This window comes from Cuculus canorus, chromosome 4 (assembly GCF_017976375.1).
Source record: "Cuculus canorus isolate bCucCan1 chromosome 4, bCucCan1.pri, whole genome shotgun sequence".
NCBI classification, from domain to species: Eukaryota; Metazoa; Chordata; class Aves; order Cuculiformes; family Cuculidae; genus Cuculus; species Cuculus canorus.
The window spans coordinates 10,117,780-10,140,632 of NC_071404.1; the positions used below are offsets into that span (position 1 = coordinate 10,117,780).

At 46.5% G+C, this 22,853-nt stretch overlaps 1 protein-coding gene across 1 annotated transcript in view; it reads left to right on the plus strand.

Moving 5' to 3' along the window:
• Nucleotides 1-22,360, plus strand: part of NAT8L (N-acetyltransferase 8 like) — a 28,851-nt gene extending 6,491 nt beyond the window's left edge. Inside the window, exon 3 of the mRNA XM_009562015.2 lies at nt 21,988-22,360. Within this exon, the coding sequence (XP_009560310.2) occupies nt 21,988-22,355 (368 nt within the window). The 3' untranslated portion in view covers nt 22,356-22,360. The remainder of the gene's footprint in view (nt 1-21,987) is intronic.
• Nucleotides 22,361-22,853: the final 493 nt, after the last annotated feature.

Here is a 22,853-nt window from a genome sequence, read left to right on the forward strand (position 1 = left end):
GGGCTGCTGCGGAGCCCAGTTCTTCCACATTCTGGGTAATGCTCAAGTTGCCAGATAAGCAGGAGCACTGCTGCCTACTGATAACATTGTTTGGAGAGAATAGAGTAGCTTTTGCTTTGCAAAGAAAGGCCTCAGTTACCTAAGGTGGGGAGAGGACTTGGGGCTGGTGGAGGAATGTGTTTTTGGAGAGCCCAGCCCCAGGAGGCAGCTGGAATCTGAAGCATCCCTATTTTGAGCATTTCTTGCTGGCTTATGCAGTGCTGTGACCCTCGTGTATCTGCCCTAAGCCAGCTGCCGTGTATTGGGATTTTCGTGCATGCCTCTCCTCAAGCACCGCATAGGACCTTGATGAGTCCAGCATGAGACTCGGAGCTGGAAAACCCAGGGGAGAGGCCATGTCCTTATCTCTGCCTTGGTGTTTCCTGGCTCTGCTCCCGACCACCGCTGGGAGCCGAGGTCAAGTCTGGTCCTCAGGCAGCGGAAACGTCTGTCCCAGGAGCATTTCATGTGCTGGTATCTCTCTGCAATACAATGAGGGTGCTTCAAGGCATGTGATCTGCACATCAGAGAGATGGTACAAAATTAGGATTAGAGACCTTCATGTATTTTATAGGGGGAAGTATTCTGTCTGAAATTCTCGCTGAGGTTGGCCTCCTGTGAGAGCGATGCTCAGGGATGCTGCTGCGTAGCAGTTCCTGTTGTTGGTTTTGGGTTTCTACAAACTGGATGCCCTGGAACTGCTTGGTTTGGCATTTCTCATCATCCGTGCAGAAGTTTTTAGGAAGCAATAGGAAAAACAACTCATGTTTGTAAGTGCTGGAGGTGTGCTTTGTCCAGCATTAGTAATGGAATGAACTATTTTGGTTTTATTTGAATCATGTAAAATGTCTTTAAAGTTAGGTGGCCTCTCCTGAAACCCATCTCTTCAGATATGACTTGCACGCTGTCACACATCGCTGCCTTGTTTTTGCTGAGGAGGAGCCTTGGATTTTGCATCTGGAGATGGCCCCATCCCGCAAGCGCTTAGCGTGGGAACAGTGAACAAGGCACAGCACTGCCAGGTCAGCGTGAGCTTGATACGCTTCCACCCTGTATTTCCAGAGCTGTCTGAGCACTTTCCCTGTTCCTGGCAGCAAGGGTGGGTGAGCAGAAGGCAGCTCTGAGCCCCAGCTCAACCCTGCAGCCCTGCCGGTAGGTGTCGAGTAGATCTGGAGGTGACACAGCCTGAGTCCCCCTTGCAGTGCCGAGATACGCGGGTCAGCTCTACTTAACTCAGTCAAGGGGCTGCAGGGTCTTTCTGCTGAACAAAATCTTTATTATTTAAATTTTTTTCCACTTTTGAGGGATTCAGGTAGTGTAGAAGAGCGGTGCTGTCAGCCAACGGCTCGCACATGGGAAAACTGAAGTTGTCTGAGCAGAGCATCATATACATTCAGGGCTCTTATCATCCACGCAAACAGGATAAGCATGTTCATGGTCAAGCCAGAGCAGCCTTCTCCCCTTCTTTTTATTTATCTATCACTGGAATAGGAGCATATGCACAAACCCATTCCTCAATGTGCATTTCCGTAAGACAAAAATAGCTCTCCCTTCAGATCCACGAGCTTTGGCACAGTCCTTTATCAAAATTAGATTAAAATAGATTTTATAGTAAATTTTGAAGGGCAATATAACCTATTTTTTTCCTCCATGTGTTGAAAAATTCTAGGTAAATATAGTCCCTAATGGACATGACCCTCAATTAATGCAGCGGTTTTTAGGTTGTAGGCATGTTAGGGTGGGTGTGATGCTTCTGAACACAAGCTATGCCTGCAGGTATTTAAAAACCCCGGTATGTGCAAGTGCTGTTCATTAATCTTCAGTGCAAGAAGTAATAAGCTGTGTAAATTGAACATCAGCATCTTTTTTTAGGCACAGTTAACTTCTCAACACCAGCAAACACAAGTTGTGCTGGGACTTATGAATGTGAAGAAGGCAGGAACATCAGGTGTTCTGGTATTTTTTCCTGGCTTTGAGTAATGTTTGTGGTTTTTTTCTTTCGTTTTTTTCCCAGTGTTGGGTGGTTTCTGGTGTGGTTGTGTACTGTTTCTCATGACTGTCTTAGTGAATAAACCTGAAAAGCACTGCAGAGTTTTCTCCAAGTTTAAATGCAAATTAATTACTCTTATAGAGGGTTTTAAGTGGCTCTTCTTCCTTCTCTTGCTTTCTTAGGAATGGCCAAGATTTAAAACAATTACACCAAAGTCTGTTCCAGGTTAGGAGTTCCATAACAGCCTAAACTTAGGATCTGTGTCAGGTATCTAACTAGTGGCAAAGGTTTTAAAAGTGCAAAGCTTTGAGCCCTTCTTGACACTGAATTTCAGGTGTAGGAACGTGAGCTGAAAAGCCTTATTCCCAAGCACATTATTATGTTGTATTTAGCATTATATTAAGCCTCTTAAAATTATTCAGAAGTGTCTGTGGTCAGGTGTGTGTGACCAGGGGCCGCAATACTTTAGAAATTATTGGTTAGTATTGTTCTCTATCTTCCATCTGTCTCTATCTAAATATGCTGGAAAAGCAGGTTTTAACATAAACGCCTAAATGCACAGCCTGATTGTCAAGAAGACCATTCAAAATGACTCCAAATTTCAGAACGAATTTCTGAACCACCATGTGTTCCTTCTGTAGGCTTAGATCTTTATTCAGGCAGGTTATATTTAATTACCCACGGTGGGGGTGGCTGACAGGGCTTGGAGCGGCCACAAGCCCCTTGTGGGCTGCAGGAGCTTGAAGCATTCTTTACCGGCGTATTGCAGAGCACGCGCTTTTGTAGCGGTAATGCAGTGCTGGGAATCTGTTATCAACAATTGCATGTTTAATGCAACTCGCCTCCGGACTAAAGCAAACAGAGAGACTTAGCAGGACGTTTTGCTGGTATCTGGTTCTGCGAGATGCTGAGGGATATTCGGGTCTTTGTGGTTGCTTTGTGCATCAGCGAAACGGGGAGCTTCAAAGTGTATTTTTGACTTATTTTCCCCCTGTAGGAAGCTGAGGAATCAGATTTTTTTCCTAACAGGTGGCTAATGAAAGCGGTCTTAAAGGGAACCCAAAGTTAGCAGCGTGTCTCACCTACTTCATATTAACGAATCTAATATTTGTAACTAAATAATAAGATTTTTTTTTCCCTGCTAGGGGCCAAATGGAATCCCTGAGAAGCCTTATGCCTTTTATTAAAGGTGCATTAAAAATTAGTCCATAGTGGTCTGGCCAGAGCCAGGTACAAGCAGTGGTATCTGTAAGAGATGGCTTTGAGATGGTTTTTAAGTCATCTATTGACCCATTGGACCCCAGCAATCAATTGGCTGTTTATGAAAGCCTGTAGAGTATCATTTATTGTCTTCTATCACTGTTTCACTGTTTCTTTCAATTGAAAATTTTATTTCTTACAGGATAATTCTTAAATTTAAACCTGCGAATTCTGTGTTTTAGTGGCAAGCTGGGCTTCTGCTTTAAAGTGGGATTCTGTGAGTAAAAGGAGACTTTTCAAAGAAGGTAATAGGAAACGTATTACAGGTGTATTCTGAAGTGGCTACATGTGATATTGCTGTTTAAAATTGGGTTTGCAAGAGTGTAAATGCTAATAGAAAAATACAAAGCATTAGTCACACGCTAGCGTGTACTGCTTGAAATGATAACTTGTGAGTAATATTTGTCAGTTAAAATTCACGTGCTGCTTCTAGGATTTATCCAAGTGGCAAAACTGAAAACTAGAGATTTTATGAGAAAATGATTTTTCAGTTGAACTGGAAAATAAAAGGGAAGATTGTTTTGATGTAAATTGAGCTGATTTACTGTTCCTTCTCTGTTTTTTTCACTACAAGGAAGCAAAGATCTCTTTTTAGTGGTGAAAGCAATATTTTTTTTCAGCCTGAAACAAATTTGTTGGTTCTCTTATAGGCTTCCTTAAGAAGCAAGGGTCAGAACTCATGTACATATTTAGAAAATGCTGATTATGGTAGAGCTGTGATAGAGTTAATGTTTGTTACCTCCCAGGCAGGTCCCTCTGTTCTTCTCTGGTACTATTAGACATACACTGAGGCAGGGCTGGGACTGCCTGGATCCCCGACTCTGTCTAAATGATACATTTAGGCATTTTATAGCAGCGTAGTAATTGAAGAGATGGTGTTGAGGGGAACAGTCTCCGAAGTTCCAGCAGCCAGGACATCCCCTGTGACCCCAGGGAGGACAGATCTGCGTGCAGGTGTCTGGGCTGGCAGTGCTGGGCAGGAGCTGTGTGCAGGATTAGTGCCAGCCTGGCTTTCCTCTCTGGTTTCTTTCCCAGCTGAAGATCTTTGGTGAATTCAGGACAAATGTGTAAACTATTTTGAATTGACAAACACTGCATTTTTAAGTAAGCTACTTGCCTACATTTATCCTCGATCACCAGTAATTGCTATACAAGCTGCTCCCACTCTCTTTTGCCAATGTGCTTGAATCCTGACTTGGAAACAGGCATCAGAGGTGCAAGTGTATTTGCTTTTTACAGTTGCAGCTCTTGGTCTCTGCACTAACGCTGCTAATTGAAATGGGGGGTGATGGACCAGCTGTCCAGCCATGAATGGTTCCTCAGTGAACCTCGCATACAACATTCATTTCAACAGCTATCAGATAATAACATCTACTATTGCAAGCGAATAGTGATTCCTTGAATTATTTTTTTTCCACTTTTTCGTCCTCTTCCTTCCCCTCCCGTAGCAGTTCTGTATCACACTTTTCCATTCATGTGTCAAACTGCAATATTTGCATTTTTTTTTATCCTTTGAATTCTGCTTGGCTCTCTTGTCCAGCCCTGTGTACTCCCCTAAGAGTAGTGGTCCCACACCCAGCATCCCTCTTTGTATCTCTCTGATCTTCCCCTTCCTCCCATTATGCTTTTAAATTTGCATCCCTTTTATTTTTATTTCATTCTGTAAGTACTTCTCTTTCTTCATTTGTTGTTCAGTTATTTTGCATGGTGAGCGCAAGTGTTTATTTTTGTTGGTAGGATGCTCTGAATTACAAAGATGAGAAAATAAATAGAAGTCAGCAGCAGTACAAGGATATTGTGTCTGCTAAGCTGAAAACAGAGTGCGTCAGTGCACAAACCCACGTGTCAGTGATGGTGGGGGGAGAACATTTTGCCTAAAGGCAAATGAGATGCCAACAACACTATTTCTTACACCTTCTTTAGAGCATCTGACCTGCATCGCCCCAGACATATCTGGGTACAGCCTATTGATCTTTTCTGCTTTGATTTTTTTCCTATAAAACCCATTCTTCCCTTTTTAATAGGATATATAAAATCATTATTGCGGTCAGAGCACAGCAATAGAAAAAAAAATTTTTTTTTTTGCTGATATCAGGGCTTTTTGTTCTTTTTTTGGAGGTGCCAAATCTGTTCATCCTTCCTGGAGCAGGATAACAGCATCAGAAACACTGTGCAACACTTCTAGTGGGAATCCATGAATCTGTAGTCTTTCAATTTAAAATTATGTAAAGTAGTAGAACCGCAAAGAGAGGCTTTTGAAAATCGCCTGGTTTGGAGCACCTGCCACTTGGAAACACTGAGCAATTTTGAATGATGGTTAGTTAAGAGACAGAGCAATAAAAGCGTGGCAGATACCTGGCTGCTGGCTGCTTACCACCACTGAGCCTCTTGGTGAAGTCCTCGTTGTTAGAATTACATCGTTAGTTGTGAGATGTCTTAAAAATGAGAGAAAATGGTGTAGGGGAGGGGGAACTTACTGTACGAAAAGGATGCTAATGAGAGATTTTAAAAAATCCAAACTGTTAAAAAAGCGGTATTTGTAAAACACATTTTCAAGCTTTTGCTGCCTGTAAAGTCAATTAGATTCACTCAATGGCTATGAAAATATACATCTGGTGTGATTTCAGAGCCTGCAAGTGCTCAGAGGATAACATCAAGCTGTGCCTTTGGGGCAGTGATTTTCATTTGGGAATAAGGCATCATCAGGTTTTTATGGGGCTTTTTTTGAGCCACGAGTAGTCTGAAAAGCATCAAAGCGTTTGTGAGGATTCTTGAAGTGGGAACATTTTTCATGAGTGACTCAAACAGCTGAAGAGGATTCCAGTGAAATTCTGAAGAAAAAAACAAACCCCACAACCCCCCCTCCACATTCACTGGGAGTGAATCGTGGGACAGTTTGGCATAAAGATTCAATGGGGTGTTTGCTTTAACTTAATCATGGGTTTAAATCCCTTGTCTGTTGTAGAGAGTTTAGCATCCTGAGGGCATCCTTCAGTGCAGATCCGAGTGCTCTTTTGATCATTATAAGAAACCTGTGACATAAATGGGAAATGTAATGATGGAGTAAACGTACCTTGAGTGTTCTGCGTGTGCTTATCGGCTGCCTGCAAGAGGAATTGGTGTTTTAGGGAGAAGTGGTGCATCAGGAGCAGCTGTGAACTTGTTCTTGGTTGCATTCTTTCTGCTTTGTCTTGGCATCAGATACAGGGCTTTAGTGTAATTTAGCGTAGTTGGGAAAATCAACCCAATTCTCAAAATACTGCATTTCCACCCAGGATTATGTGTATTTGCATCTCTCCTGGTGGTGGTTACCGTAGGTGCTGTTCAGATGTATAAATCAATCCTCTCTCTGCAAACACTCTGTTACTGAGTGTGCTGCTGGTGGATGATACTTGGTGTGAAAGTATCTGCTTTCACTAGCTCTGAGCGGACTGCTCTTCGTTTCCCGCGTGTCTCCCTGATGGAATGAGGCGTGGTCTCTTACCTACTCATTCCACTGATTTATTTTGCCAATTTCTTTCAGCTCTCATGGCTGGAATTGAGGCTGGGGCTCAAAGCAACCCCACTTATGTGGTTGTGGGGTGTAAGGTGGTGATAGATAGTCGTCACGGGAAATCTGGAAATAACCAGATTAGGCTTTTGTAGGGACTTTTTGGCCTGATTGGTCTGGTGTGGTAGTCTGAATACATGACAAACAGGGTTTTTTTTCCCTATACTTCTTTTAATTTTAGAGATGTAGAGATTTACACGTATCATTTCTGTTTTCTCTTAATGCATCATCCACAACAGGTCCATTGTTTGTGCCCAGCCTGACAGATGTTCATGTCTTTAGGGATGCAGAATTTTCTTTCGCTGCCGCATTAAATAAATGTGATTGTTTCAATATGGAATAATGGAGTTCAGTAGAATTACACCCAAGGCACATTGGCCCTTGAAGAGGGATGTAGGAAGACATTGGCTTTAACAACAGTGAGCAGCCAGGTGTGTGTTTTGCTGCACCATAGCAGAGCTCTGGCTTGATGGAAGGCATTGCAAGTGTTTTCCAAGTTAAAAATTGAAGTGATATCTGGTGATGGAGTCTTGCAGTGATTGGGGAGGTGTCGATGGGGTCTGGAATGTGGTGGGGGGAAGGAGACAATACTGAGGCTTTGTAGGGGAATTTAATTTTCATTACTTGGGTGACAGAAGGAACTGGAGACTTGACCAACTGTTCACCTTCCTCGTTGTGTAGGGTTTCAGCAGTGGGTGGGGGGAGGTTGGCACGCACAGGCGGGGCACACTGGAGCAACCTCGCATCAGGGATTAGTTTGGCTGAGTTAGGTATAAATATAACAGCCCTCCAGGGATTAAATATTCACAGTACGTCTCCAAAATTTAGATAGCTGCATGCAAAAACAGTTATCAATTTACAGTGGGACCCTGCAGTGGGGTGGCCATGAGAGAGTGGTACATGAAGGGAAGTAGATTGCTTTCACAGACTGGAAAAAATGCAGTGTTTATTCTCAAGGAGAGAGCGCCCTTTGCAGTAGTGTCCCTGGGAGCCCTGGCTGACACTGGCTGTGTTGTCTTTGAAGGGCTGAGGATGCCCAGGCACAATCTCAGGATGGGAGGCTCAGCACCTCCTGCAGCCAGGCTTTACGTGCACAGCGGGATGGGAATGCAGTGATACCCTGACTACTATTTCTACATGACCACTGGAGTCCTCACCCAGTGTGTAGGTCAATCGAGGGTTGGCTTGGTGATGTGGGAAGGTGCACACGCAAGGAGGCCAATGGGTCGGATTCAGCAGCACAGCAAAATACTTCAGCGTATGGTTCCATGTGGTGTGATGAGCACCTCTTTCTCTGCTCTTGCATAAGACGATGGGCTGGTTAGTGTATTGTAGAGAAATAATCATTGCTGGAGGAAGATCTACAGTGTTTGAAATGCGATGGTGTTAAAAGCACTTAGGAAACACTTCGAAGGTTTGTTTCAAGAGAGGTTTCCTAGTTATTTATCCACTTATTTATATGGGTCAGGAGTTGCATTTGCTACAAACTGAAGTGTCAGTCCTGCTGCTACCTCTAGCCTTGGATATTAGAAGTGCATGGCAAACACTTCTTGCAAGGGAAGGACCTTGGGTTTTGGCATGCTGCAGATGGAAATTGCTTTTTTCCATCACCTTCCATGCCAGGGTGAGCATCTTGGCAGAGACGTGCTGCAGCAGTGGCAGCAGGGCAGAAAGGCGGTGGATTTGATTTGCTGACCAAAGCCTGTTTCTCCTTACCAGCTTTATAATTTCAGTTCTCCTATTTACTACTGTGTATCCCCTGTTTATTTAGTTCTTACCCAGAGATTAGGGCAGGAGGTTTGACCCGTTGGTTGGGGAGTTCATATGGACAAATCGGATAGGATTGGCCCTGATGAAAAGCACCCAAAGAAGTGCCCTTGGCCAACACATGGCGATGAAAAAGGCACTTCAGTGTCACCCTCACTCCTTGCTTCTCAAGCCCTTCCTGGTCTGTTGCAATGGATTTTGAGGGCTCATTTCAGTATGGTGGATGGTAACTTCACATGGTGTAATATAATGGTGTGGGTTGGTCCCAACTGATTATAGTTGGCATTCTTGTTGGGTGCCTGAGCACTGGGAAAGGTATGTGTGCGGCAGCATTTGAAGCTGATGTGCTGGATGTTGGAAGAAATACTTATTGCTTGAAACAGGCTCATGGAGAGCCATGTACCCACTGGCTTCAGCCGGTACCATATATGTGCCCTGAACCTTTTTTTTCCCCTCCCCTATCTTCCTTTACATTGAGTAATGAATTCTTCACTGTGGTTTGAGAGAAAATGTAGTTCCTTGTGACTTGGTGTTTCACTCTTGTAGAATATTAATACAGTGGAAAGTTAGAGGTCAGGGAGGTTTGATTCATTGTGTCAGCTACAAGGTAGGATTCTCCTGAAACTCAAGTCAGCTGCAGAAAGGCTGTGGTGGAGCAGAGTTGTATGTATTGTTAGTTTTAGGAGAGTCTGGTGGTAGCATCTCTCTGGTGAAATGCAGTTCCTGTCCCTCAATGCCTGTCAATGCACCAGGAAGGGAAGTGGAGGAGCTGCTTTGGGGTCTGAGTCTTTTCTGGTCAGCATTTCCGTACCATAAATATTGCAAACTGCTATTCAGTGGTACTGCTTCTCGACTGCTGCGTTAGTGAAGTCCTCAATCAGAGGCTTTTGAGGGCAACAGGAGTGTGCTAAGGGCCAGGGAGGGACACACACTCTGTGTTCAGAACCACTGCAACATGCCGTACAGAATGTTTTGGCTGAATATATGCATGCTTTGTGACTTGCAATTGAACATTTATACCTTTGCCCATTTCTATCATTTCTCTGCCTTACAGACATAGAGTTGGGTGTGTTTGCAGAGCCAGTCAGTATCTGCACCAGTGCTTCAGAAGCCTCATCCCGTGCATGGGGATTATATGCTGTAAAATGCAGTTGATCACCTGCTGGGAGTGACCTCTTCCCAGGTCAGCTGTCCTTGATGCCCCTAAAAGTAGTGCAAGCAATGTAGTCCTGGACTGGGATGAATTTACGTTGGGGTCTTTTGTATGTCATGTTTTAAGCATGCAAATGTTTTGAGTCTCTAGTAGGCTTTTGCTGTGGTCATTTGCAGGAGAGGGGCTCTCCCAGAGGGTGATTTACCTTAAAGATTGTTGACCTTGGTTAGAGCAACTTAAAACTCCTTGAAAGTCCTTGTAGAGCTCCACATTGCAATTATTATTTAACCTTAAGTAAATGCAATGTTAGTTTTTCTCTTTGCTTTGAAGCGTTTGGTACAATACCTGTATAGATGCAGGCACTTTTATTGAAATAAAGGGAATCTTGGCTAAATTTAGACCAGACGAGTAATGATGGATAGTGAAAATAAGATGGATTCTATCTGTTTTGCCCCATATGATTTGTGGCTAGGCCAACTGCTAAAGTAAAAGTCATTTGATTACTGCTCGGTGCCTTTTTATAGCAATGCATATCAAGTAAAAGTCAGCCAGCAAATAATGGATTCTAGAACATCCAATAATTGTATGTTTTCTGGTTTTTCTGTATTTAGAAGTAGAAAGTGCTGTAATTTAAGTTCACTACCTTTCTGAAAGCAATGAAGCCATATAGTGAAAGTTTGATGTAGAAGATGGAGACTGAGCCTTAACAATGGCCTCTTAAGGCACTGCCTTAAAACACAACCAGCAACACGTTTTATCTTGTAAACTTATTTAATAAGAAGATAATTGTCATGTCAGCCTTTTGAGCATTTTCTATGAAGATACAGGTTAGCAAAGCTGGCAGAAAGGTTTGATTTCTTTCTTCCTTTAAACTTCTAACTAAAAACCAGTCTAAATTCTAAAGCATTGATATACTTAAGGTCTGACTCTGCAGCTGATGGCCTTAATGCGGATTTTGGATGCATAGGGACCATCTGCTCTGAAAATACTTCGAATACTTTTTTCTGGCTTTGTCCGTTTGTGCAGACCAGTCTGTACTGCTGACTCAGCTCCATTGAATTGGGACTCATCATCCAGTTAACCCTGAGGACAATGCTGGGCCAAAAGCGTGTATTGTAGTCTTTATCTGCTCCTTTAAGCTATTTAATTCTTTGCTTATCGATAACAATTGCTCACATGCAAAAATCCACAGGTAATGCCTGGTTTCTCAAACTGTTTTCTCTTGATGACCCAGCAGGTAGACTGCAGTTGCTGCATCGGTGGTTTTGTCCTTCTTTTCAACAGCGGAGAGCAAAGCAATGGCCCAGGCTAAATCCACCCTGATAAGCACAGAACTTCTAATCCCATATAACTGCTTCTGCAGCTTTTTCTTGAACAGCTGTTACACGTTGGCTTTATTAAAATCTTTGCCTTGCAAGGTGCATCACGGCCAGCAAAAAGAGCCAGATATAAGATTTTTAGAGTCCTGCTCTTGCATTTCTTAATATAGCACCCTCTGAAATGTGATGGAAGGGCTGTCTTTACTTGGTCTACAGTACGGCCTGCGTTTCTAGCTTAGTCATCAAAAACTTGTTCTTGAGATCTTCTGAGTGCTTCCCAGGGCTTTGCTGAGCTCCCCTGGGTGCTGTCATGCATGGTGACCCTCTGAGCCCCATGGGACTGAATGCCGTTTGAAAACTCAGCCCTTGGAACTGATGACATGGTATATGGCCACTAACAGCTTGCGTTGATCCGAATGTTGGGGCTGGTTCCTCTTGAAGCTTTAGAGAAGTAAAGTGCGTAGGTAGGAACTGTCACATAGGTGTTTCAGAGGAACAGGATGAGGTTTAAAACAAAGGCTTTAAGAAGATTAAAAATACCTGCTGGGTCACATGCCCAGCAGTGACAGCAGGAGATGCTGTTCGGGATAAAACATGGCCACTATCTGAAGTCTTCTGTGGTCAAAATACTGTAGTGGAAGTAACCTATAGCTAGGTGTCAGTGTCCTGGAGATTTTCCAGGGGCTTTCACACGCTTCCCAAAACAGAATACTTGTGATAAAGTTGCTGGGTACTCATGAGTATGGATCTGCTCCGTTAGAAGCATGGAGTAGGCACTGATGAAAGGTAGTTCTCATGCTGTTATTCTAAATTGCAGCCTCGCCAGCCATTCCATCACCTGCAGGTAAAGCTGGCCTGCAGCAAGATGTCCCAGTAGGGCCATCACCTGGGTAGCATGTCATGCTCCCCCAGGTTTATCAGTGGTGGCCCATTATGGCATATACTAGTCTGAATTCATATATGCTTTTGGGTTTGCACAGATGTTTTGGCCAGCTGTTGTCTGCAGTCTAAAACCCCATCGCTCTCCTATGTCATATTTTATACTGAGGTTTATCAGCTGTAGAGGCCAGCTCTAAATTCCTGCCTCCTGGGGCAGTTTGAGACCCGTTGCTGTTGCGGGTCATGGTCATGGTGTTTCTGGCAGCAAACGTGTGGAACTGTGCTGTGGCCGTGTTGCAGATTGCATGTGGGATGTCACCATCATTCCATCCAATCCTCTGCTGATTACAGCTCTGGAGGCTTTGCCTGAGCTTAGAGATGGTTGCAAATATCTTCAGCTCTTGATAGCAACAACAACAGAGGTTGGAAGAGGCTGCCCAGGGAAGTTGTGGGTGCTTCATCCCTGGAAGCGTTCCAGGCCAGGTTGGATGGGGTGTTGGGCAGCCTTGTCTAGTGGGAAGTGTCCCTGCCCGTGGCAGAGGGGTGGAACTGGATGGGCTTTCCAGCCCAAGCATTCTGTGATTCTATGAAAGGTGAAAGGTAGCAAGGGTGGAAAAGAAGGTAGATGGAAATGTAGCAGAGCTGGTTGCCTGGGACAAAATAATTCATCTCTCTTCATGCTGTGTAGGTGATCTCATCACCTACTGACCAGATGCCCATGAATCGAGGAATGTCACCCACCCTCGGCATATAGATGCACTGCCACTGCCCTTCCAGCAGGGCATTATTTATGGCAGAGCGATGAATCCTGCAGTGGTAGGTTGCGTGGAGTTATTTATGGGAGGGAAGGGGTCTTACAGCATTTCTAATTTCATGCGTGAATAATTCTTTTGTGTCCCTGACATTTTTTGCTCCCCCACGCCTGTGTCTTTTCTGATGTAGGGGGAAGTTCATGAGTGTTGGAGTTAGGGCCTCTCACGTCTCACCTGCTTTCCATGGCCATAAACTACTCTGAAATGCCATTATTTTGTAGGAGTCCTCCAGGAATGCCTTTTAACTAAAGTCGAGTGTAGAGTTATTAGCAGAAGCTGTTGGAACTGTCAGGCAGCCCTGCTTGAAGCCAAGGCGAGCTGGAAGGGCAGAAGGGAAAAAAAACTCAAGACACTGAAAGGATGGAGGTAAGGAGAGAGAATGTGCCACATAAAGACAGAAATAATCCCCCCCTGACCAGGCTAGCCGAGCAGTCGCTGTCTGTAGCGGGTTGCATGTCCTTGATTAATCCCTGCACCCCGACTGCCTGTGTGTGCAGCCAGGCGGCAGCTGATGTGCCCTGTCTGTGCCCCAAACTCCTCCTGCCGGCAGCGTTCGCATCCTGGCAGCCGTGCTCGCGCAGAAGGGCATCCTTACTCCCTTGACATTGATGTAACTTGGCTGGTCTGCCCTGCGTTTCACCGATGGTGGAGACGAAGGAGGAGGGAAAGTTGCCCCGAGTACTGAGTTCCTCTGCTGCTCCCTCTTCAAATCACAGACAGGATGAAAGGGCAGTGATTTAAATGGCATCAGCAATACCCGTCTGTGGCACAGCCACCTTTGGGCTGCAGACTCTGTCCACTTGCTGCCACGCGCTCGCTTAGAGCAGTGTATATAAATAGCACTGGCAGGAGGAAAAGCAAGACACTGAACTTTGGGGCTTTTTACTGTATTATCTATAAATAAGTAGTAATTGCACAGCATTGTGTCCAGTGCAGAGTACCCCCTAGTTCCCTCTTTACCAACCCTGCTTGGCCAAAAAGGTTACTGCTCTGGCCAAAATCACACCAAAAGATGGTACAGGAGGCTGAGCAAGTGGCTCCAAGGGCAAATATTTAAAGCTTCATGATGCAGCAGTGTGTTGCATTTCCTCTGTCCTGGTACTTCCGTGCAGTGGTGTTGCACCGGGTTGTGCTGCAGTCTGTCAGCAGGTTTCAGGGAGGAGTTTGAGGGCATTCAGATCTCTCCAATTGGCAAGCCTGTCACTTTTGGCAAGCTTTTATGTAAGTATATTAAGAGCAATCACAAGTCCTCTCCTATGGGAAGCACAGGAATAATTTTTTGTTTTATAGGTTTAGGGTTTTTTTTTTTTCCCCTTTGCTCCTTCCTAGCAGCCTGGGGGAAAATCTAGGATGCAAAGGAAGGTTTGCCCATGTGCAGGTCACTTCTCCTCCTAGCAAAGCCCTGAAGACGCATACTAAGCCTGCGGGCAGCTTCCTTCTGCTCCCAGAGCTTGCATTCTCATGTCACATCTCTGCCAGGGATGCAGGGTCCCACTTTTTAATTTGGCCAGAATTTCCCATGATGTCAGCTTCCTTTTCTGGTCAGCAGTCCTCAGAGGCTTTCCTGTCTCTACTTTGAGCACACAGAGGAGCTGGCACTTGCCTGGCAAGTTCCCATCAGCAGTGGTGGTAGCTGTTGAGCAGCTTGACTGGTCCCTTTGGCTGATGCTCTGAAGATGTTGTCCGGGGACAGCTCTGAGCCAGGAACGGAACTCCTCATGTTCACATCATTGTGACATGCCAAAGTGGAATGAAGGAAAAGAGTGGCCTGCCTCTGGAGCAAGGTTTTTCAGACATGCTTTGTGCTCAGCTTCCAAGGAAAACACCTTCCCACGGGAATGCAATACCACCCATGGAAAATGAGCACCAGCAGTGGTGGCCACAGGAGATGTTCTTTCCAGTGCTTGTGGATAGCAGGAATGGTTTTTACTTCGTTCAGCATTGAACCCCTTGGTGCATGGGTGCCAGCACAGGGGAGGACTCAAGCGTCAGTTCAGGATGTTTTGGGGTGGCAGAGTTTTGCTGGCTTCTGTAGAAATACTAGCATTTACTAGAAAACAATGGATTTTAAAAGTACCTGTCAGGCAGAGCTTTGCTTTGTTTGAGCAAAGCACGCTGTTAAGTTCTCATTTTTGGGATAGTGGTCCTCAAGTGCTAAGGGACTTGGGAAACCTGTGGGAATCTGCTATATTCAATCACATAGGACTCATGCCGGTGGAGAAGGCTGATGTCTCATTTTCCCCCTCTCTTATAACAGTGCTCTCTGTTATTGCTTTTGGCTCCAATCTTTCCACCCATCCACCCACCGGTCTTTTATTCACCAAAGGCGTGTAGAAGAATTTGCAGCAAAACCAAATGAATTTATTTTCACCCACCGTCGTTGTCAGCTGCATGAGGGAGAGCTGCGCAGCTCACAGTGGTGGAGGAGAACAGAAGAGGCTTGCAAGCGCAGCCAGGGGATCACATGGCGCATCCCCCTTGGGCAGGAGTGGTGGGCGCTTTGTGTGGCACATGAGTGACCCATGCAAAGCCACCACTCCAGGAAAGTCCTTGGGCGATGGGGCCAGCAAGCCAGCAGTGGTGCAGGGAGCCTGATACCAGCCTGCCCTGCAGGAGAGAGATGGGCGGATTAGAGGAATGCTTTCTTGGTCCTCAAAAGCTGGGAATCATCTTTCAATTTTGAGCGAAAAGACTCCACTATTGGTGTGTGCTTTCAGGTGCTGGGTGCCTGAGGAACCACGTCTGACCCTGCTGGATTATTCTGTGTGCTTCTTTTATTAATTTCACTATTACAGCAGTTCTTTCAATGTCCAGTACGCAAAATACATTTTACATAATGGTCCTGTAGAGCAGGAGACTTTGCAGTGGTGAAGTCTGGGTTAGTAGATAACTGCGTGGTTTGAGTTACTTGCTGATAAGTTGGTCTAGTTTGTTGCCCAGAGTATGGAAAGATATTGTTGCTGAGACACAGAAAAAGTGTGGATGAGGATAGAAAGATAAGATGGAACCACTTGCATCTTGCTGTGTTGGGTATTTGATTTCAAGGAGGCAACAGATGCGGGAGCTCTGGTTTTGCTTTGTCTTACAATGCGTCTTGTAGGTCTTGTATATCCCACTGTGACATTGTTCCTCAACACTCCCGCTTGCAAGCAAAGCAACCTGCCTCCCTTGCAGCTTAAACTAATGTACACATGCTCCTGAGTTTTGTCCTGACTAACAGACGTAAGCACAGCGGAATCCTCATGGCATGAGAAGGTATGGAGGTAATTTTGGTGGGTCTTTCCAGGGAAAGGTTTTGCTTTCTAGAGCTCAACTTTCTTTCCTCAAAACCCATCGACTGCTGACGTGGGCTGCCAGGCTGACAGAGGTGCTGGAGAAACCAGGGTAACTTCACCCAGTCTGTGAAGCGTGAACAACCCAAACCCATCTTCCTTGTTACTTGTTACAATTGGTTTTTTCCTTTTTCATAGATGAATGCCTCCCACGCTGATGTTTTCATGGAAAGGTTTGGGTTGGAAGAGAGGTTTAAAGATCATCTAGTCCAACCCTCCTGCCATGGGCAGGAACATCTTTCAACAGATCAGGTTTCTCAAAACCTTGTCCAACCTGGCCTTGCACGCTTCCAGGAATGGGGCATCCACAGCTTCTGTGGACAACCTGCTGCAGTGTCTCACCCCCATCATCATAAAAAATGTCTTCCTTTATTACAGCTTGCACCTCTGAGTTCCTGCAAAGCAGCTGATGTTTGGCTAGAAACAGCTACTGCCTCCAGTAGGCGCCTCCAGTACTCCGGAGGGGTGTTCAAAGGGCAGCTGGAGTTAAATGCAAGACATCCATGAAGAATAGACCTTGGAGTGTCTTTTCTTGCAGAGTCAAAAACCAAGAGAAGAGCTTAGAGCAGGGCAAGCTGGTAGGGCTTTGGATGCTTGTAGTGATGAGTGATAAAGGGACCCCAGAAGATGGAGGCAGATCAGAGTGAAGGCAGAGACAGACATTGCCATAAGATGAGTATCTGAAGAGCAGAGAGAGTTGTAGCCATCAGGGTTTGTGTTTCTTTGCAGCAGTGATTATTTCCAGATAGTGGTGTGAGGGAGTAAACGTCAGCTCCTGCTATTAATAGCACTGTGAACAACAAGGCTGTTGCTCATTACTGACAGGTGAGATGAAGTTAATTATATTTCATCCTAGGTATGAAAAAGTGCAAAAATAAGGCAGGCTCTGAGTCAATCCCTTTGGTCCAAAAAAGATGGGAAAAGACTCACCGCATCCCTGGGGGGTGTTAGAGTGGGCTGGGCTTCTCAGGGTGCTTCCATCCTGCTCCAGAATAAGTGCTGCTGGAGAAGTAGGTATATAAGGTGAGGAGCTGCAGCTCGTGAGGACTGCTGAAAGCATGGTGAGTTTAGGTAAAAAGCAACCAACCTTCGGGGTTCCTGCTCTGAAACCAGAGGCTTTGCCCAGAGGTGAGAAGGTCTCAGCACAAGGTCAGCAGCACGCGGTGATACAAAACAGTTTTCAGGAGCAAATCCCCACCCAAATGGGATGCTGCTCCCTGGAGGAGGGATTTGACAACCCTATGGGTGAAAACTGCTCTCGGGCGTGGAAACCTGAGGTGTCTTTATTAGGCTGAAGGATCTGGCAAGCCTCAGAGAAGGCGCAAACACAGGATGGTCAGCAGAGTAGAAGTCTTGGGGATTGATGGTGCTGGTGTAAATGAGAGCTGAATACAACTTGCATTGTTTGAGCAGATGTGTCCTGTCTGCTGCTAATTACAAGTGTTGTGTGCACAACATGCGTTGGGAGATGTGCCAGATACTATTTCTTTTCATGCTGAACTCAAGATCATTATAATTAAGCTTTAAAGTTGTAAGTGAAAACTAACAAGGAGTATTGAGTTTGCTGTCATGATACTTGCAACCGGTCCAGTCCGCGCTGGAATGGATGGATGTGAGGGTACAGCCTCCATCCTGGGGGGTGGTGGGAGTTGGGCTGGGGGTGTGAAGGGCCTTGTGGGCTCTGCTATGGCATGTCCAGATTTGGGTCTTAAATAGCCAGGAGACCTAAAAATACTGTAAGTGTGCTGGTTTGCAAAGGTGGGAAGTGTTGCTGGTTGAGCTTTAGCAGCCTCTCTGGCTTGGCAAACGCAGAAGAGGGGTGCTTGCTAAGAAGGGAAAAAGAGGAATAATAGCGGGAAGCAATCACATAACCTTCAGCCAAGAGAAATGTAGATCAATATCTGATTGATAGCTCCAGGAGGAGCTGCCACATGCAAGGCTGGGTGACAGGTACGTGGTGCCTGTGCCACTGGCTGCAGCTTGGTAGGCACAGTCTGGTGGTCGCTTTAGCGCTTTTGGGACTGCCTAAGGACAAAGTGGGTACTGGGAACAGCACAGTTGTTGTTCCTGGGGGATGCATCCCACCTCTGCTCCCTGAACAGGTAGGACTCATCAACCCTCTTTTTGGGCTTTTCCGCAGTAGCTGAAATTGGTGGCTGTGTACATAACGGTGAGGATCACTGTGGCTCTGATGTTGTGGTGTGCTTGCCACGCAGCCAGAGATGTGATGGATGGGCAGAGAGGGGGCTGCATTTGGCAGAGCTGCCGTGTGACAAGCGGTTTGAAAACAAGACTGCAGAGCTGAAAGCGGTGATCTCTCGCAGCCCTGCAGTTTGTATTCGCAGGGAAAGCGACTGCTGGGTTTCAGTGCTTGTAGGTCTTCATCTGGGGTTGTGTCTGAATAAATTACGTTTTGAGATCCAGATGAACGCAGAGGAACAAGAAGCACTGTCATCGCGGTGGCAGAGGAGAGACATTCTAACTGCTCATGATAAATAGGTCAAGATGGGTCCCGGTGTTTTAAAAATTAGCTGTTGACCTAGATAGCGACAGTTTAATGGCTTGCTTGCAGTGGGAACAAAAGTGAGCATCTCTGGAGCTGCGCTTCCCTCTGAAGGTGTAGCATCGGTGTGCTGGTTTGAACCTGGGCTGGTTCCGCACACTTCGTTTGTACCTGGCTTTTCCACCACAGTGGGGCTGTGCTGCAGGGAATCACAGAGGACTTTGGCCGTCTCTTTCTGATCTTTGTTGAGTTTGCAGGGTACATTTGTCCCACAGGCAGTAGCCGGGGACCTGGTGTTCCATGCTTTACTTTTCTCTGGCAATAAAGGGCTCAAAGTTCCCGCCTTCTTTCCCCCACATTTTATATGGGTAGCAGCGCTGTGCACTCCTGAGCGCCCATCCAGGCTGTTTAATGCTGTTTAACGCCAGTCCTTATAGCGATGTGCCATGCATTTGGGTCAGGGCGCTTGACAGGGTTGGTTCTAAAGATGGAGCTGCTGCCCAGGTCAGGGTGGTGGCCACTGCCTGCAGCAGGTCACAGTATGCCAGGGGTTTCTGCTGTGTTGGGGCCATCTTCCTCTGGGTGAAGCGATGTTCTTCCTAAGCACTGAAAGTTGGTGCTTTCCTTCTTGGCGGGAGGCCTGTCAGTGCCTCTTGTTAGCTTCTGTAATTGAATAGTGCCTTTCTTGGGTGCTAATTAAGCAATACCCAAGCTAAGATTGCAGTTGCCCTGTGCTGACAACATTGGTCTATTCAGTTCAACTGAAGACACTTTTCCTTCACTAGGATTTTCTGTGATGATCCTTAGTTAAGACCTGATTAATTTGTTACTTGAAAATTAAATCCACTTGCTGGTGGTGTCATATGAAGCTGTACTATTCCAGAGTTACAGTAGTTTCTAATTGCATAGACTTTAATGTTCAGTCAGTACAAGCAGTGGGATGGGATGATATTGGTACCTCTCTCCAGCGAGCTCCAGGTTTCTTTGAGTTCCATAACTGGAGCTGTGATCGGAGTGCTTGGCACCCTGGGGTGCTCACCCCAAGCCTGCTGGGTGCCCTTCAGGCTGCTGAGCTTTGATTAGATGGGCTTTGCTTTGGCCTCTTGAAGGCAGCATCTGCCCTACCAAACCTTCACCCTCATTACAGAGTGACAGTGCTGACCCCCAGCACCCCCAAAACCACAGCCTGTTCGTTAAGCTGCATTCTCATTCCTGGAGAGGCACTGCCAGCTGACTGGTGCTGGGATGTAATTAAGAATGGACTGGTATGGCCTGCTGAAACTCTGCATGGTTTTGGCCAACGGTGCTTGAACATAATGTTTTCAGTTTGTGAGATGCTGCAGAGGAGGAGCTGCAGCTCCAAGGCATGGGTGGGTCTGGCCATGAGCACCCCAAACTGCAGGGAAAAAGAAGTCAGTAAGCCTTCTCTTGACTGTGCTGGGGAGATGTTCTTTCTGGGGTGTGTATATGGTATTTTTCCCAATTTTCGCCAGTTTTTGTAATCCTAGTTTCTTATCTTGCTGCCCAGTCTAGACTTTCTGCTTGGAACTTGGGCAAGTGCTGCACTGAGCCCCTCAAGCCCACGAGATGAGGATGTGCTCATGTGTCCAGATGTGCATAGCGGAGGTCAGGAACAAGCCAGGCTTCGTGGGTGGGAGAAGAGGCTGGCGGCAGGTGGATGCTGAAGGGTGGCGGGTGCCGAAGGGGTGCCAGGTCCTCTGCCATCCCTGTCTGCCTGAAGCAGTGCTTGCGGCTCTCCAGCTTCCCTCGGGGGCAGCAGCCACCTGTATGCATCTGGCGAGGCTGTGGTTGTGGCTGTGAACAAGTTTTGGGTGCTGGCTTAGGGCAGAATGTCCCAGAGGAAGAGGGGTGATCTTTCTCTGCTCCTGGGGACTTGCAGAAACTTCTCTGCAGAGGACTGCCTTTCCCATGGCATCTTTCTTCCAGAGTGTTTTCCGTGCTCCGTTGCAAGCTGCTTGCAGTGGTGGAAAGGTGCTGAGGTTGAAGGAGGAGAAAATGGCTGCACCGGTGCCTGGGTAGCATTGCCTCCTTCCCTCACAGCCCCGAGCTGTCAGGGCAGCTCTTGTATTGCACCCCAAACTCAACATCCTTATGAGTTCCATTGTTGGGTGTCTGGCGTCTGGCATACATAAGTTTCCCAGCTTTCCCCTCCCCTCACTGGCATTAGCGTCAGATCCTGTTCTCCCCAGTCACCAGGGATCCTTTGTGCACCACCTTACGCTTCTCTTTCTTGGACTCCCTGACTCTGTACAGCTGGTTCTGCTTACTTTGGAGACCACAGGTTTGCCCGGAGCAGTGGATCTGAGCTGATGAGCCCAGTCATGCACTGCCCGCGTTGCAGGTGAGCTGCTCACCTCAAGATGAGAGCCTCTGCAGACGGTGGCTCCTAGGAGGGGCAGGATTTGGCACCAGAGCGTACTAAAGGCTGCCTGTGCCACTGCTGAGTCTCAGGGTGGGTTGCAGCTCACAGCCAAAGATGGGCTGGACTGGGTGGGATCCAGGACTCCACTGTAGTGAAGTTAGTAGAAGGACAGGAGAGTGTAACTGTGTGTGGGGCAGAAGTTACCCATCATGTGCCACCATCAGCTGAGGATCGTTACCCATCTGTGGTGGCAGCCAGATGTACTTTATAATGGTTGATCTCTAGGAATCTCACATTTTGGTTTGTAGTGACTTCCCCATCCATTTTCCTCTGGAAAATGACGTTGCCTTCACAGTGTCAAGGGAAAAGAGACCTCATCTGGAGTATTGTGTCCAGTTCTGGAATCTTCAACATAAGAAAGATATGGAGCACCTCACATATGAGGACAGGCTGAGAGAGTTGGGGCTGTTCAGCCTGGAGAAGAGAAGGCTTTGAGGAGACCTTAGAGCGACCTTCCAGTACCTACAAGAAAGTTGGGGAGGAACTGTTTACAAAAGCTTGTACTGATAAAACTAGGGGCAATGAGCTTAAACTGGAGAGGGGCAGATTTAGACTAGACGTAAGGAGGAACTTCTTTGCTATGAAGGTGGTGAGGCACTGGCACAGGTTGCCCAGGGAAGCTGTGGCTTCCGCATCCCTGGAGGTGTTCAAGGCCAGGTTGGATGGGACCGTGGGCAGCCTGATCTAGTGGTAGGTGTCCCTGCCTGTTGCAGAGGGGTTGGAACTGGATGGGCTTTAAGGTCCCTTCCAAGCCAAACTATTCTATGATTCTAAAATAAGGTTTGGTCCTTATTTATGGAGGTCCTGAGTCCCCATGTGTGACAGAGGGGTGATATCTGACCCCAAGCCCAGCTCCCATCATGTTCATAAGTGAATGCCTAGCCTGTCTCGCCTGTCTAAGGTGACTGGCCAGCTACATGTGCTGCTTTATCTCCCACAGGCTCCTGCTTCTGGGTCGCTGTCCTGGATGGCAACGTGGTGGGGATTGTGGCGGCACGGGGCAACGAGGAGGACAACACGGTGGAGCTGCTCCGTATGTCTGTTGACTCCAACTACCGTGGCAAAGGGATCGCCAAGGCCCTGGGCCGCAAAGTGCTGGAGTTTGCCATGCTTAACAACTACTCCTCCGTTGTGTTGGGAACCACAGCCGTGAAGATGGCAGCCCACAAGCTCTACGAGTCCTTGGGGTTCAAGCACGTGGGTGTCGTCGAACATTATGCCCTGCCAGGGATGACTCGTTCCTTACTGGAGAGAATGTTTTTCCAGGTCCGCTACCACCGCTACCGCCTGCAGCTGCGGGAAGAATAAAAAAATCCCAACCAACCAAACAAAAAAAAAAAAATTTTTTTTCCTCTTCCTCCTCCTCCAAAAATAATAAATTGCCCTTCTATTCCTCGCCACTGTTGATTTGCCAATTTTGGGTTGAGTTTTTGTTCCCTCATGTCATCTTCTGGTTTGCTTCGTGCAGCTCAATCGTCCAGCCGAGCAGCGCTCCTTCCTCGCATGCTGTAGGTGGTGGCGCTGGGAGTCCTGCGACTGGTGGGGCAGAGCGGAGCGGACCGGCGGCCTCTCCTTCCCAGGTACCTCCGTAAAGCACAGAAACTTGTAACTGCAAAATTGTACCACTGCTCTGGTGTACATAGTCTTCTCCTTTTCCAAATGTAACATAACATAGTGATGCATTCATAATAGTGCAGAAATATTACTTGAATGCAGTTTTCAGTATTACATGCACCAGTAAGTAGAATATGCATTCGTCTTACCGTTATTTACTGGTTAATAGTTTTCAAAGAAAAGGTAGGGGGT